At 57.7% G+C, this 16,573-nt stretch overlaps 1 protein-coding gene across 1 annotated transcript; it reads right to left on the reverse strand.

Moving 5' to 3' along the window:
• Positions 1 to 62: 62 nt before the first annotated feature.
• Positions 63 to 14,697, reverse strand: SLC25A1 (solute carrier family 25 member 1). The gene is made up of 9 exons (XM_054082792.1): positions 14,540 to 14,697; positions 3,721 to 3,828; positions 3,466 to 3,565; positions 3,133 to 3,271; positions 2,597 to 2,681; positions 2,348 to 2,452; positions 1,828 to 1,943; positions 1,438 to 1,511; positions 63 to 1,346 (listed from the first exon to the last, which is right to left on the reverse strand). The coding sequence occupies exons 1-9, from the start codon at positions 14,628 to 14,630 to the stop codon at positions 1,232 to 1,234; spliced, it is 933 nt and encodes a 310-aa protein (XP_053938767.1). The 5' UTR covers positions 14,631 to 14,697; the 3' UTR covers positions 63 to 1,231.
• Between the last annotated feature and the right edge of the window lie 1,876 nt (positions 14,698 to 16,573).

A 16,573-nucleotide genomic window follows, 5' to 3' on the forward strand; every position in this document is an offset into this window, starting at 1 on the left:
ACAGCTGCTAAAGCCGAACTGATTTTATTCAAATTGCGAATGTAAAACAGAAAAATAACAACCGAAAAAACAACCCAGCCCTCACTGGCTTCAGAGCAGCAAGCTGCAGGTAAACCAACCCCAGGCTTCCCTTCTCCTCCTTCAACCCCCCCATGTTAAGGCTGCATTTGTCATTGGTGATGGGAGGGAGGAGGGATGGGGCGAGCCCTGGCTCCCGCACCTCCACAGCTTCTTTGCAGGAAGTTTGGCACAAATGAGGTGGGGCCGAGCCCTGTGCAGGGGAAGGCAGGGCCCCATCCCCATAGTCATGAGTGTTAGTGGGTCAGTGTGAAGTTCTGAAAGCTATGGGATTACCTACAGGGCTGCAGCAAAGCGGTTAGAGGGCAAACGGGGAATGTGGCAGAAGAAGGGGTTTGCACCCCTGGTCAAGGGGCCAAGTCTGCAGCATTGGGCTGTGTCTCCCCATCCCAGCTGGCACATGCATCTTGATTGTAAACGGGAAGCAGCAATGGGGGCATCTGGCTCACACCAATCCTGGCCCCATGGCAAAAACTAAAGGTCTGGCTACATGTGCAATTTTGAGCAGTACAGGAGCTGACGCTGGGATAATTCACCCCAAGGGGCGTCAGTGCGAGCAGAGAGGAGGGAGCCTGGGGCCACATCAGTGGGCGGCTGCCCTCCCATCCCAGGTGGGTGCAAGGCTGGGGGCCCCCCAGGAGCCACTGAGAGACCTGGTACGTAGCTCCCAGCAGGCAGTGTCGGCCTGAAGAGCCTCTACCAGCCACAGTGTCTGATACACAGCTTGGTCACTGCACCCACATGGCTCTGGGGGCCTCTCAGCACCCTCAAAAAGTGCTGGCCCCTGGGCAGCCAGCAGCTCTTGTCTGCTAGGGTCCCCAGGGGTGCACGGCCACCATCCCAGTTGATACCTCACCCTGGATAACCTTACAGGTGATGCAGGACCACGGGGAAGTGTCACCAGGGGATTGGGGTGGGCATAACTGGGATGCTGGGAGGCTGCTTGCTCCCAGGTCCTTTCAGCACACAATTGGTAATTTAACCTGCTCCAGAGCCTGTTCCTAGTTGTGAAAGTGGCTGGGTTTGGGAGGGCACGCGCATGGGGCAGACTTGGCTCCGGGCAGCGCCGTCAGGCAGCTGCAGGCTTGGTCACGGCTCTCCAGAAGCAGCCCCACGGGGCGAGGGAGGGGGACACCGCCCCGGCCCACTCCTCTCAGTCCGTTTTCCACACTTTGTTGAGGAACTTGACCACCTCATCGTAGATGACGAAGACGATGGCGACGTCGAGGCAGACACGGCCCAGGCGAGGGACTGTACCCTTGTAAAACCTGCCAAGGATAGAGCGGAGCCGTGGGGCTCTGTGTCCTTGCAGCTCCCTTCCCACCGTGTCCCCCCGCCCGCCCCCACCACAGCGCTTACGCCAGAGGCCCTTCATATTTCATGATCTGGTAGGCACAGTCCCAGGTGCTCTTGTACTTGTGCGCTTCCAGCCCCTGTGGATGGGAAAAGCAGGGTCAGAGGCCAGGACTGAGGGTGCGTCCATCTGGATTTTGGGAAGAAGGAGAGCTGGGGTTGCCCAGGAGAAACCATTCCCCCTTCGCAGCTGCGGGCTACGGAATTCAGCAGAGATGTCCCCACCTCCGTGCAAACTCCTCCCAGCAGGAGCTGGTTGTGAGGGGCTGCATCCCCAGGCACCTCCCAAACCTCACCAGCGCCCGAAGTCTGCCCTAGCGGCTGCACAAAACGGCCCCTGGGCAGTGGGTGACCCCAGCCCACCACAGGCAGCAGTCCCGCGCCCCAGTGTTGTACCTGCATCCTGGTCTTCACCACGTCCAAGGGGGTGTTGCCGAAGACACTTGCAGCTCCAGCAAGGGCTCCAAACACCCCCGTGACAAAGGGGTTGATGACCTTGTTGGGATCATCCCCTGAGAAGGAGGAGAGAGTGAGGACAGAGTGGTGGTGTTTGGATGAAGCACAGAATCCTTGAAGGAACCCACAGGGAAGATCCCAGAGGTTTGGCTGCTTGTGGTCAGGGCTTGTGCAGTGCTGAGCTGGGGCTGGGGCATTTGAAGGGAACCATCCAGCAGCAGCAGCCTCACAGAGCCCACACAGCCCGGAGGGGCTGAGAGGGAGGTGATGATGTTGCTCCAGCACCAAGACCCTTTAGCTCTCTGCTCCGCTGCCCTGGCTTTCATCTTCTTCCATCACGAGAGACTGAGCCATGAGAAGCAGAGGGTGTGCTGATGGAAAACCCGAGCCCAGCTCGCACAGATAGGCTGGGGAGCCAGTGGAACAGTTAGGGTGACCCGTGGGAACAGGGACACCATACCTTTATACCAGTTCTTGAGTGAGGTCATGACGAAGAAGCGGATGGCCTGGTTTGATCCTTGCTTGAGGACAGTTGCAGTTAAGCCTTGGTAGGTCCCCTTCAGTCCTGCAGCAATAGAGGGTGTTAGAGGACAGCACCAGCCTCACCATGCAGAAAAAAGCCTCCCTCAAGGCCTGTACCCCTCCTCCACCTCCTGCCCCATCCCAGCAGTGAGGGCAGACAACAAGCCACAGCTTCCTCAGGACTCACCCTGTTCCCGAACAATCTCCCGAACACCATGGAAGAAGCCGCGGTATTTGGGCTTGGGGGAGCACTGGTCATGGATAAACTTCACCTGCAGGGAAACGACACGCTCAACCCAGCTGAGGCAAGTGGGAAGCAAAAAGCCCCTGGTGTCTGCTGGCCACCTCTTGCCTCGTTCCAGGGACGGTACCAAGATCAGAGCAGACTCACGCAGCCAGGCAAGGCTGGGTGAGACCATGGGGGAAGCTTAAGCCTACAGCCCACAATGCATTTTGCACAGGACAGCCTGGGAAACTGCCTCTGCAAGGACTGCATAGCTTTTACAGAACTAAAATGGATGATAGGATGGCTCCTGGGTCAGGAGATTCCTCCCTGGAGCAGGGAAGAGGCCACAGCCACCTGGCCTGACCTCTCCATGGGGCTTTCCAGCACCAGCTCCTCCCCTACAAAACCAGCCCAAGCAAACCCACACAGCCCCCGTGTCCTTGAAAGCCAGGCATTCCTGGCTCCTGCCCCCTCCCACCCCGGTGGCTGCCTCCCACCTTTATGGTCTCCATGGGGCAGACCACCACCACAGCCTCGGCCACGCCAGCGCCCAGCCCGCAGATAAGGCCCCGTGTGCTGTCCAGCCGCCCTTTCTCATCTCTCATCTGGTTGCTGAGGAACTCGAACATCCCGAACCTGTGGAGGAGCCGCCGTAACAACCTGTGGGTGCCCAGCCAGGAGGCTGCACCCCCCTGCTCTGGGTTTGTCCCTGGCAGCAATCACACTCCCTGCAAGAGGACCCTCCCAGTCCAGGAAAGTACCCAGCTTCGGCAAAGATCCCCTGGGCATGTTGAGGCCAAGCCCACCTGGGGTCCATGAGGGACACCTACCTGACAGCGGCTTTGGGGATGGAGCCGTATACCAGCGAGCTGAGTCCCCGGTACAGCCCTCGGATGCCATGGTCACGGACCGTCTGCTTCACGCAGTCTCCTGCAGCAGGGCACAACGGTGTCACCATCACTTGTCGCACCGAGGGCCACTGTGCTGCCCCTCCACCAAATCCCACTCCTCCGTAGCCCCAGCCAGGCTCCCAGGAGTCCGGATTGGGCCAGCAGGCTGGGGCAGGGCGCCAGGTGCACACTCACCGATACCCTTGTAGCGGGGAGGGTTTGCCTTTTCATCCAGCTGCAGCTGTGTCTTCACATACTCGGTGGGGAATGTGATGCAGATCTCAATCCCTCCAGCCAGGCCACCTGGGCAGAAGAATAGAGTGGGGAGCAGTCCCGTGCCCACCCAGCACCCCACGGCTGCCACCAGCTCGACAACAGCTGAGCCTGAGAGCTGAGCTCAGGTCTGGGCTGCAATGTGGTGTTCATGCCCACATCAGACCCTGCAGCATTCACATGGCAGCAGGGCACCATGCCAACCTGGCACTCTGCGCAGGCATTGCTGCCCAGCCATGGCAAAAGCTGGTGAGGACATTGGCCAAAGGAGTAAGAAAACCAGGCAAAACACCCCACTCATAGCTGCCCTTTCAGAGTCTTTCCCCTACACTTCTGCCCCTCTGGAGCTCCACACGGGGGATTTGCAAACCCAATAGAGGCCAACGGTGCTGCACGAGGCCCAGCACGGCTCCCCCAGCACCAGCAGGAGCCCATTTGCAAAGCCTGCCATGCCAGCACGGAGGCACTATTATCATCACACCCGTCTCGCTGCACTGGACTCATGCAGTGGTGGCTGCTGGGCGCTGATTACAGTGGCTGAAGCCTTTCCTGCCACAGCTGGGGATGTGGCAGCACCAAAACAGCGAGCGAGGCCAGGTCTCAGTGGTTGGCCTGCCGTTGGGGACCCCTTAGGTCTGGCAGCAGCACCAACCCCGGCTGGGCTGGAGGGTCCTGGGAGCTGAGCTCATCTGCCCAGCTAACGGCTGCACAGCTCGCCTTCTCGTATCAGAGCACAGTGGGAGCTCTTTGTGCCGTTACAGGGAGGAAGCTGGGGCCGGCTTCAGCGTGAGGCTGGGTCAAGCTCCCCAGGTCCTGTGGGGCCAAACCCTGCTGCAGCCCAGACCGGGGCACAGCCTCTGGCCAGCAGCCACCCCAGGAGCAGGCGCTGCACCAGGAGCCGTGGGATGCTGCCCCTGGGCCTGGGGAGCCCACCACAGCAGCCTCAAAGGCTCCCTGCTCCTTGCCAGCAGAGGGCAACTCGGGCCCAGCCCCAGGACACGGCCTGGCATAGGGTCAGGTTGGCTCCTGGTCACGGACAGGTCTCCCATGGCGCCTCTGCCAGCCCAGCCACATCCTCAGTGTGACTCAGCAGCACTGCGGCCACTGCCACAGCCAGCACGCAGCCCAAGGGACAGGCTGGTGTCCCCACGGTGGGAAGGGGCAGGGTGTGGCAGGGGGTTATCCTGCTCCACAGCAAAGCGCAGCCCCAGCACCACATGACAGAGCACAGCTCAGCTTATCAGCACCCTACAACATACCCTAAGAGGGAACACCGCAGCCCACAGGATGGGGACATGCAGCGAGTGGCCCCAGCTCCCTGGATCAGATGGGTTCTCACAGTCTTATTTCTTTTGTATGGCCTACAAACCTACAAGAGAGACCCCTAATCCCTCTGGCGCTGCCTCCAGCTTCCCCTGCAGTGACACTAGTAAAGACCTTGGCCCAGCACGGGGATGTCCCAGCAGGCAGGCAAGCTGGCATCCCCCAGTGCATCGCTGCCTTCTCTCAGCCATGTCCTTCTGGAAGGAAAGGGAAGAAGACTCACTGCTCTCTCTCACGCAGTTGGGCAGCATCCACCCCAAAACAGCCTTATCCTGGTTTGGTTCCCCCAGGCACAAGACACCATGGGCTGCGCTCATGCAACTGAGGCAGCCAAGGAATCATGCCAGGCACCCAGCACAGCCCGGGATGGTGGGAAAGCCCAGCCTCATGCTCCAAGAGCAGCCTCTTTTCTCCCACAGGCACGAAGGGATGGGGACACCACAGCAACTGGTACCAGTCTCTCATCCCAAAGGCAGGACTGTACCAGCCCAGCCTGGAACATCTGCCCCATGGGGCACTAGAGATGGTGCATGAGCCAGCTCAGCTCTGCTGCAGCAGACAAAGGCCCCCTCTTTCCTGCTGCGTTCACAGGAGGGGTCAGAGCTGGTCACCCCAGGCCAGGGAGGCGCCTCCCAGGAAGTGGCAATGGGTGACCATTACTGGGCACCGCAGCACCCTGGGAGGAAGCCATAGCAGCCTGCAGCAGGGCTCGCTCACACCACTGCAGCCAGGTGCCAGCTTTTCCAGGGCACCAGAGGAGGACAGTCACCACCCCCAGGGTCCCCCAGAGCGCATCGCTCCTGCTACCCCATCAACCCTTTTCCATCCTTGGCACGTCCATCAGAGGTGGCAGACGGTGCCAGTCCCATGGTACAGGGCCTTATGAAGCACTGTGATTCCTCCTGCAAAGCTGAGCAGCTCCTCTGGGAGCAGCTGGTGGGTCCCCAGCGAGCAGCATGGTGAGGAGCAGCATCCTCCAGTGGGGTGTAATGGTCCTCAAAAAGCCCAGCACCAGCTATCACCTCTCCATGCCGCTACACACCACTGTGCCACCCACGTCACTGCCACCACAGCCATACAAACACCACAGGTGCTGCCAAGGCGACTGCCCTCCCTCCTACACAGCAGACCCAAAGTGCCAGACATTTTAAAAGCCGTAGATGTTTGTTCCCTTTCATTTCCCCAGCACCAGCTGCTGCCTCAGCACCTCCAGGAGTCAGAGAGCAGGTCAAGACCCAGCACAAGCACTAGTCCAGGGGCAACCTGAACCTTGGCTCACGACAGCTGCATCAAACCACACGGGAAGAGATACTGCACGTACTGCAACCAGCCCATAGCCCCAGCAGTCACTGGAGTAATGACGTTTGTCTGTGTAGGGATGGTAGAGAGGAACAGACCAACATCCTGCAGGTAAAACCACACCCACAGGCATCCCAGAGCCCATGAAGTGGCCTGGCAAAGGGATAACATGCCCCTCCTGGGAGCTGGCAGCCTCTAGGGGACCGGGGCCAGCCACTGCAAGAGGAACAGGGTGTCTGTGCTGGCTCCTCACATCAGATCAGGGAGCTGGAGACAATAGGTGTCCCCATCCCAGAACCACTGGGACAGCAGCTGCCTCCTTGGCATGCTGCAACACACATCGCCCCGGCTGCGGTAGGGGACACCCCGTGGCTGGACACTGGTGCCCTGATCCCATCTGTCACTGCTCAAAGAGGACAGAGAAGGGGAGCTTGTCTGAAGGCTGCCCTGACACTGCACAGCTCCGACACTGCTTGGGCAGCTGCACACACACAAATCACAGGGCAGGGGAACAGGTCTGTTCAGGGAAATGCACACAGGGGAGGATCTTCTCCCTCCCCCTGCTCCTGGACATATCTGCCAGGTCCTCTCCCTGCCCCCAGGGTGGCTCTGGTGCCAGATCTCATGGGAAGGGGCACCCAGCAGGGATTCCAGATGCACTCCATAGCTTGGGGCAATTTTTTCCCCCTTTTTTTTCTGCCTGCAAAGAGACACGCACCACAAACCACCACAAACCACCAGTCTGCAGTCCCTTTCCTCCCTGGAAGTGAGATTCATCAGAGGTCCCACTCTGCTGTCAGGCGTCTTCTTCCTACGCATTTTGTTCCAGTGGAAACCCAATTCTATGCAAATAAATCACCCCACTGCCCACGAGCAGCAGCTCTTTCCAACTTCCCTCCCTCTTCAGGGCTGCTGAGGGCTCCACAACCTGTTTACCCAGACTTTAACCGGCAGCTTCAGCTCTTGCAACACCGCAGAGTCAGCAGTAACAGCCAGTAGCAAGTGCTCAGGAGGTGAAAGAGCAAGCGAGGCAGCCCAGATGCCAAGCCAAGGCTTTCAACTCTTAGCTGGATGCAGCAGAGCCAGAGGAGAGAGATGTCCTTCAGGGAAGGTCACTCTGCCTGGCCCCAGAGAAGTTGCTGCTGGCGGGAGATCCCACTCCCAGCCCTGGAATCACTCCCTGCCTGCATCAAGCCTGCAGGAACCAGAGCTGCCAGCAATCCTGACCCGGCAGGCCCAGCAAGGAGGGAAGGGAAAAATACCTGCTTGTCAGCCACTTGGTGTGGTTTTCACAGAAGTCTCTCTCCTTTGTTTGGGCCAGCAGGGATTCGAGGGCACAGCCAAAGCCCATGGGCACTGCCGGGGTGAGCTGGCAGCAAGGAGATGGGGGATTCTGGAAGCAGCAGGAAGGTGCTGTCTCCGCAACACTCACACAGTGTGTGACAGCACTGGTGCACGCAAGTTCATCTCATGACCTCAAATGCCATCAGCAAGAAGCTTCTGGGGACACCACCAGCCCCTGTCCCAGGGACGCCATCTCCAGTGCTCAGGGCAGGAGGATGCAATGGGGAAGACAAGCAGAGCCCTGGGGGGCTGACAAACTGAGGCTGAGCAGACGGGACTGGCACTGCCGCCCCCGACAAACCTCTGCCTACAGGCAAGCACCCCAGCAAGCACCCGCAGAGGGGTGAGAGGTGGCACCAGCCCTCTGTCACTCCTGCCAAAGGAGCAGCAGTTCTTCGTACAGCTCTGATGAGAAGTGGGCACCTGGAGAGCCATTTCAGCCTCTCCATTTTAAGGGCAATTTCACATGCAGATACACAAGCACCTGATTTCCATACAAGAAGCTCCTTTTAACTTCAGATTTCAGACATGGATCACACACTGCGGGCACTGCAGGCAATCTGGCCTGTCTCTTGTATGCTGTGCTTATGGTTCCTACCTTCACGAGGGGACTTGGTTCCCTTTCCCATTAGCCAGAAGAGCCTTCAGAGCTGGGAAAATAAAAAACAAAAGAAGACTCAAAGACCAACAGGGTGCTATAAATCAGGGAGCTGTTGGAATGGGTCCAGAGGACACTACAAAGATGATCGGAAGGCTGGAGCACCTCCCATACGAGGTCAGGCTGAGAGAGTTGGGCTTGTTCAGCCTGGAGAAGAGAAGGCTCAGAGGAGATGTTATAGCAACCTTCCAGTACCTAAAGGGGCTACAAGAAAGCTGGGGAAGGGACTGTTCGTAAAGGCTTGTGGTAACAGGATGAAGGGGAACATGTATAAACTGGAGAGGGGCAGATTTAGATTAGACATAAAGAGGAATTTCTTCACCATGAGAGTGGTGAGAGACTGGCACAGGTTACTCAGGGAGGTGGTGGCTGCCCCATCCCTGGAGGTGTTCAAGGCCAGGCTGGATGGGGCTTCGGCAGCCTGAGCCAGTGGGATGTCCCTGCCCTTGGCAGGCGGGGGGGGACGACTATGAAAGATCTTTAAGGTCCCTTCCAACTCCAACTATTCTATGATTCTAAATGCCCATCTTCAGCTCATCTCCGTTCTCTGCAGCCCCATCTGCAGCACAGACCTCTCTGCCTGCTCTCTGCCGCCAAGGGATCATCCCCTCTTGGCAGCCATCTCTGCTGCTCTGGAGCTATCCCTTAACGCAGCTCAGCCAAAGGCAGAGAAGAAATCGTCCCACGCCTCCAGTAGTGGAACGAGTTCAATGAGCTCCACCTCCTCGTGCCTTCCCACCACAGGCCATGTTGTGAGAGGGGCTCAGGGCAGAGCCTGGCTCACGCCTGGCTGGGGACAGTGCTTTGCCGGAGAGGTGGCCTTTGGCAGGGCTGCCACCGCGGGCCTTGTGTGGGCAGCTTGTCCTGCTGCCTGCCCTTCACCTCCCATGCCCAGCCCCATCCTTTGGGAAAGCCACCACAGGGGACACTCCACAGGGAAAAGTCCTGCACGGTGCTGAGGGAAGGGCTGCTTCCCCTCATCCGGATTGCCAGAGGATTACACACCCTTTGGTTAGAAGGGAAAAAACTGTGTCCTGCGAGAGATCCTGCCCTTCTCTGCGAGTATCTGGCCCCTGTGCTGGGGCCAGGGAAGGTTGGGGGCAAGGCCAGCGGGGTGCACAGGGGTTCAGCACGTCCATCAGTAAATATACACGTGGCTGCTTTCGTCACGGGAGTGTGCTACAGCAGGCTGGCAAAGCCTGATTCCCTCTGGGAATACACAGAATGATAAACGTGAAACATGTCTCTCTGTACCCCATGCCATCAGGTGGGTAAACAGTCCCATGCAAACAACGCTGCAGATAATGCTGTGGATAGGATGGAGTAATTTGTCCTTAATGTTACTGGAACTGTCCTGTTTCAACAGGCTGCCCTTTCACAACCTGCTCATTCATCTCCTCTTTGCGTTTACTTCTCAATGAGCCAGTACTCAAATAAAATATAATTATTTTTAAACAACTTGGCTGTGAGTATGATGGCAGAAGCCTTTTCCCTTTGCTCTCAGCCACAGCATCATCTGCTTCCAGTGCCGAGTTCACTCCTGGGGACCGTCACGTCCCCCATCACAGCCCAACTCACTTTCTCCCCACTGCCCAGAGCACCCCGAGGCCCCAGCTCTGCTGCCACGAGCTGGCTCCCAGCCACCCCATCATCTTGATTCAGGCACCTACTTATTAAGTATCCAAACCTCTCCCTAAAGACAGGCAACAGGGAGCCAACACCAGAGTCCAGGACTGCCGGACACTTCCCCCAGCACAGCTCCATGGCTGACAGAAGGAGTCACTGCCAGGGCTGGGGCTTCCCTGGGACGGGCTCTGGTCCCTCAGCCACCAGCACAGGGGAATGACTGTTGTACCAGGCACTGAAGCACAGCAAGAGAGAAGAGACGGCAAGAAATCAACTCCTGCCTGTCAGGAGGTGACCCAAGACCCTCAGGGCACAAGCACAGGGTCACCGCTGCCCAGGCAGGAGCAGGGAGGCTGCATTGGCATGCACTGCACAAGGCTGTTGGAGAGATGCTGCAACATCCCTGAGCTGTCAGCTCAGGGTACTGATTGTCTCCAGGAAGACGGATGGCTCCTTCCAATCATTTACGTCAACCCAAAGAAAATGGTTGCCTGCAGAATGTCAAACAGAGCATTGAGCATGTGAAAATCTCAGAAACTCATATTTCAGAGCCCAGTGTTAACCCCAGCTCACACAGAATTCATTCAGACCAAAAAAGCTGAGCACCCTGATGTGGTTTCCCAGTCCTGGGGCTGGCAGCCTCCTCCACCAGTATCTGTAGGGCTGCTCTAGGTTTCCACAGCTCATGGCCAGCTTGCTCCTGCCTCCCTCCACAAACAGAGGGCAGCCAGAAGAGGCAACCCCAGGGGAAACCATGGCCAGACGTGGTGCACCAAGAGCCAGCCGTGTTCAGCCCACCACCCAGCTCCCCAGCACAGCATCAAGGGGGAAACGTTCCCTGCACCAGGCATCGACCTAAAAACCAGGGAGCATGCTGGACAACAGCCATTCTTGGCAGCACAACCTCCCCTGCCACCCTCTCAGGACAGCCTAGGTGGACTTTGGGCTCTTAGGAAAGGAGTCCTGCTCTGCAAGAAGCAAGTCACAGCTTTCACACCCAGCCCCAGACTCACTCCTCTTCTCTGTAGTTACAGCATTTCCTAAGAAAGATGATATCAAGAGATTAACAAATAAGAGGAAACTGAAGCTCTAATTACTGCTTTGTTCCTCGTGTGATCCTGGGCTCCCTGCTAGACGTTTGCGTCATGCGCTACCCTGCAGGCCCTTCTCCTTTCTCTCTGCAGAGCTCCTCTCCCTCCTGGGCCCTTGGTCTATGTCAGTGCTATTTCCCACAAGTACTCAATGCTTGCAGTAAACATCAAAGCAACAGCCACGACTGCTGCTCTTTCCAAATCAAGCACCGTGTAGGAGAGCATCCAGGGGTCCCTGACCAGGCAGGATTAGGTGTAGGCAGGAACAGCAACTGTGTCCCAGCCCCAGGGAGAGCAGAGTTACCATGCGACGAGCAAGGCAGCTGGGAGCTTCTCGTGGGAGGGAGCAGGCCCCAGGCTTCAAAGGTGGCTAAAAACAGAGCGAGACTGCACTTAACTCTGGGCAGGGCAGGCAAAGCCTTTCATCAAACAGCCGCTACTAAGCAGGAGCAAAGTTCTCAGGAGGAGCACAGGGGAACGGGGCTTTGGCTGCAACATGGAACTAACCGTTTGTGCTGGGTCTGAATATCCCACCACAGGCTGGCTCAAGCGGACCTAATGCCCTGCAGTGCCAAAAAACCAGCAAGAAGCCCTTTGGGGAAACACAGGGGTAACCATCTCTGCAGCCACAGGTGTCTCATTGTATGCTGCCTTTATTTCAAGCTCCCTGCTTGGCCACCACAGTGCGGCCCGTGCTGGCAGCCACAGAGCTGCTCCGCGGCACCCACCCCTGCAGCAGCCCCGCAGGCTAAAGGGTTTGTTTTGTAAACCATAACACAGGAACTGCAAGCTGGCTGTGGAGAGGCTGGAGACACAGCTGGACTCCCAGGTTTGCCTGCTGATAGGTTATTACCCAGCAGAAGAGCTACGAGCCAGCCCTCAAATGAGCTCATGGGTTCACAAGGATTATGCCAGCTTAACAACAGGTAACTGAGCCAGCAGATGAGTTAGAAAGACATGGATAATACTGATTTCAGCATCAAGCCTGCACATTTACCAGTCTTTTAGCCAAGTTTATGCTAAGCAGCATTACACCAAACCTTTGTGTCCAATAGCTATGCCACTTCTGGCCCAGTGCCAGCTCCTCTGGATCTACTGTGTCCTGTCAGTTCAGAGGCTGCAGGCTCTCCCCTTGCAAAAGGGTATAAGACTGGCGCAGCAGCGGGGACCCACACCCACTCAGCCCTGCCTTCTCTGGAAGCCCAGGCTGTGTGCAGCACAGCCCAGACCAAGCCCTGGCAGCGACACCCACCCCACCAGCCAGGATAGACAAGTTGCCTTCATGTGCTCGGGCCACACACAGGTGCAGGACCAGTAGTGGTGCAGGTTGGGTGGTCACAGCAAGGTAAAGTGCTGCCCTGGCACACAACAACCACTTCGACAAATGAGAGCCCATTAGATAATTAATTTTTAACTTTGCGTTTGTCTGCTGTGTCAACTGAAGGAGAAGAGCTCTTGGCAGCCAAAGCTTCACTTGCATGTCTTCAGAAGAGCCAGCCCAGCCTGCTCAGGTCTGGGCAGTGAAAGGGAGCTGTGCCTCCCTGGCAGAGGAGCTCAATTACACACAGGGTCTGGGAGCAGATATGCATCCAGGACAGGATGGTGCCTGCTTGTTTAACTCCATTGGTAAAAGACAGAGGAAGCACAGCACAGCATGAGCAGTCCATCTTGAACATCTCCAAAAAAGCTGAGCTCTGGATCACCCACCCACAGCGCAGACAGACATCAGATTAGAATCCCCGAGAGCATCATCAAACCCCTTAAAGTCAGCAGAGAGGGGCGCAGAGGGCAGTGCACCCCCCAGCAAGGAGCTGGAGGGCTGAGCAGGCCAGGACACAGGGAGTTAACCACAGCTTTCTCCCATCTCTGTGGTTCTCTAATACAATTATCTGCCACAGAGACTTGGCTGGACTTCTGCCCATTAACCAATCACTCTGATTAGCTTTGTGTGAGGAGAAGACCAGCATCTCAATAGGGTCCTTCTTCCACCTCTGCAGCCTCACAAGGACCCAGAAGGGCTCCTCCAAGACAGGACACGTGCAGCTTTGTTTTGCGTCGCCCGACATGACACCCGAGAGAGACACCATATCCTTTCTTTTACACCAGAACAACTTCCAAGCACACTCACAGCAACTTTCCTGGTGGAGAGAGCAGGGCAAGGCTCCTGCAGCCTCCTTCAGAGCCTGTCAATGAGCCACCCACAGCTGACCATCCCCGATTATCGACATACGCAAGGGCTACAAAAGTCTCTTGTTACAGTGGCCCAGGCAGTGACAACCTGACGCACTGCACGTGGGCAGCAAGTTGGGAAAGACTGGGAAGGCTGGTTAAGGAGCAAAGCACCTGTTCTTCCCAGGCTCAGGTCAGACTCAGTCCCATTTAAAAGACTTTCAAATGAAAGAGAACAAGAAGAGGCCCGAACTAACAAACCCACTCTGAGGGTGTGGCAGCACAAGTCTCGAGACCCCTATTGAGCAGGGAGCCCCGCAGGAGCCCCGCTGCACTGAACAATTCATTGAGGAGCCACCCTCTGTTTCCTCCGGCGATGTGGCGCTGGGAGGCCTCATCACCCTCGCCCCAGCACTTACATCCACTCCCCACAGTGCTGCTGTCTCCAGCGGTTCTCCGGAGCTGCGCGAGGGGAGGCCGATTGCCCAGGCAGCGGCCAGAACTGGTGCGAAGAGCCGGAGCAGAGAGGGCTCGGCTCCTCCGGCCCAGCTGGAGCGGGCAGAGCATCGCCCCTCGGGGGTCCCCGCTGCAGGAGACCCGAGCTCTGCCCTCCCAGGGGAGCAGAGCCCAACAGAGGAACAAAGGTGCGATCGTAGGAGGGGGAATTGGCTGGAAAACACAGAAGCTCTAAGCATGCGAGCCATGTCGATGTCGTGATGGCTCGTTTCAAAGGGAACACGCTCATCTCCATTCTGGGAATTGTCCTGTGAGTGGCAGGAGAAACCAAGGAGCTAACGAGCAGTTACAAAGGAGTTTAACAAGCCTGCCGCTGTCTTGGACTCCCTTCAGCTCGGAGCTCAAACCAGCTACAAGCAAAGGAAGGGCATTAACTCTGCAGTCACCGCTGCACTCGGAGCCCGTTCCGTCAGAACGGGACGGGAAAATCACGCCCCGCCGCACGGGGACCGATGCCGAGACACAAAGCAGCTGTTGGAGGAGCTGCAGCAGCCGAGCCCCGGCGGGGACGCCCGGGGAGCATAGGGGGGTCCCCGCCGCTGCCTCCCTCGCCGCCCGGGCTCCCTCCCGCTAAGGTGACAACGCGCTGCGGACCCCCGGGACCCGCCCTGGGCTGCGGGAAGCAGGGGGCGGCTCTGCCGGAGCTCTCTGCCCAGGGAACCCCGACACCCGGAGCCGCCGCACGGCCGCCCGCGCCGGGAAGGGGGGTCCTTACCTGCCAGGATGGCCTTGCCAGGGTGGGTGAGCTTGGCTTTGCCGGCGGGGGCGGCGGCGGCCAGGCTGCGGGGAGCGGCGGGGCCGGGCATGGCCGCGGGGCGGCGGCTGCTGCGCTCCCCGGCGCCGCCCGCCGGGCCCTATTTGAGGGCGGCACCCGTGGGGGGGCGGCACCGCGCGTCACATCCTCGGGGGCGGGGGGAGGCGCGGCCCGGGGCGGAGCAGCCCGGGGAGGCGGCGGGGAGGCCGGGGGGACGATGGGGGCGGGCGAGAACGAGCATCCCGGAGCATGGGGACATCCCGGGGCGGGATCGCGGGGGATGGAGGCATCTCGGGGCGGGGCCATAGGAGCATCCCGCGGAGGAGTGGGGAGCATCCCGGGGCGGAGGGAGAAGCATCCCGGGGGATGGAGAAGGGAGAAAAGTGCAGCCTGACTCGCCTGGGACCCGGCCTGGGGCTTCGTCAGCCCAACAGTGGCGGTTTCTATCCCTGCTCCCCAAAACCTGGGCAAAGCTCCCCTCGCACGTGGATCCAAGGCAGGGGTCGGGCTGGCAGGGGCGAGGCACGGCAGCGCGGCTGCTGCCCCCCACTCCGAGCAGCAGCGAGCAGCATCCCCGAGCCGGGGCAAACGGTAAAAGCGCCCTAAAGAACGGTAGGTGCGCCGGCCCAAGGCAGATCCAGCCTCTCCTGCTCCCAGCGCACTGTAAGAGGTCTGGATTCTCGCTTGTGTTTCCAGTAGCGAGGAAGGGAGAGAAGGGGACTTCCAGGGCAGTCAGAGCCTGTGAACGCCCAGCACTGCCATGGGAGAGAAGCCAAACACTCTCCAGTTAAGAGAGTGCCAGGCACAGGGCTTGGTTCCAAGAACGGGAAGGGCTTTAGGGGGGGATTTATTTCCTATCACTCCTAAAGAATGAGGCTGTGCAAATCACACCACTGCTTACTGCTGTTTTATCTGCAGATGGAGGAAGACAGGCCCCTGGGAGCTGTATTTACAGGAACACAGGGAGAGAAAACATTGTTCTTCTTTCCACCCAGGATTTCGCAGGAAGACTCGAGCTGGACACCAGACCTGTGTGCTCCCTTGCACCTGGAGCAGCCACCCTATTCCAAAAGGGAATGTTTTGTGTAGGAACTCTTCCCCCAGCCACACGGAGTGCTTGCCCCTGTCGAGACTTGCTATCCGTGTGTTTTGTGACAGGATTTTTGCTTAACAAGGCTCAGCAATTGGGCAGCTGGATTCCTGCTGCCAGCCTCATCTACAAGTGAACTCTGCTGCTATTCAGCTGTGGTTGGTCCCTTAACCGCCTGCAGGAAGACTAGTTAGGAGACAGAAGCACCTTTATGCTGCCAGGATTAAAAGTAAATGTGTACTTGCATTGCAGAACTCGTCCCCAGGTAAGGCCAGAACCATACGTGGTTTCAGAACAGTTAAGAGGCACAGAGGCAGTCTCATGTCAAGGCTAAGGCCACCCACCTCCAGCATGGAGAAGCAAAGGGGTAAAATTAGCAGGTGAAGGGTACAGGGAAGGAACTAACATGTATAGTCAGATACAGAGCAGCTACTTGGTGTTTGGGTTAGCAGTACTGGAACAACAGAAGTAAGGTAAATCCTTTCAAAGCTGGCAAACAAACGCAGTTGGATTTCTGATTAATCTCTGCAACTCCTCATTTCTTTTCCGTAAAATTATACTAGCATTCATGCATGTTTGTAGGCACGTATAACCGCTGCTGTGATGCCAGGACTACCTCCACAACAAACACTGGCTCTTACAGATTACCCAGTCATGGTCAGCAAGGCCTTTTTACAACCTCACTCTACCCAAGAAAATATTCCACCACATGCTTAATTCGCATCATCTTCGACAGGACTCACAACAGCACTTACTTTGCTGAACAGGGAAAGGATTATTCATATTTAATCACATGCAGATTGCAAGCCATCTCAGCTTGACCTCCAAGAAGCTGCTGACACCACTTGTCAGCAGAAAACCTGAAGAACATCGAAGGAAGATAAGCACGCCCTGAAATACCAGAG

This window comes from Cuculus canorus, chromosome 17 (genome assembly GCF_017976375.1).
Source record: "Cuculus canorus isolate bCucCan1 chromosome 17, bCucCan1.pri, whole genome shotgun sequence".
Classification (NCBI taxonomy): domain Eukaryota; kingdom Metazoa; phylum Chordata; class Aves; order Cuculiformes; family Cuculidae; genus Cuculus; species Cuculus canorus.

Coding starts and splice junctions, on each gene's coding strand:
- SLC25A1 (XM_054082792.1), bottom strand. CDS start 14,630: ATGCCCGGCCCCGCCGCTCCCCGCAGCCTGGCCGCCGCCGCCCCCGCC. Junction 3,829..14,539: donor TGGCAAGGCCATCCTGGCAG/GTAAGGACCCCC, acceptor TCTTCTGCCCAG/GTGGCCTGGCTGGAGGGATT. Junction 3,566..3,720: donor TCCCCGCTACAAGGGTATCG/GTGAGTGTGCAC, acceptor GCCCTGCTGCAG/GAGACTGCGTGAAGCAGACG.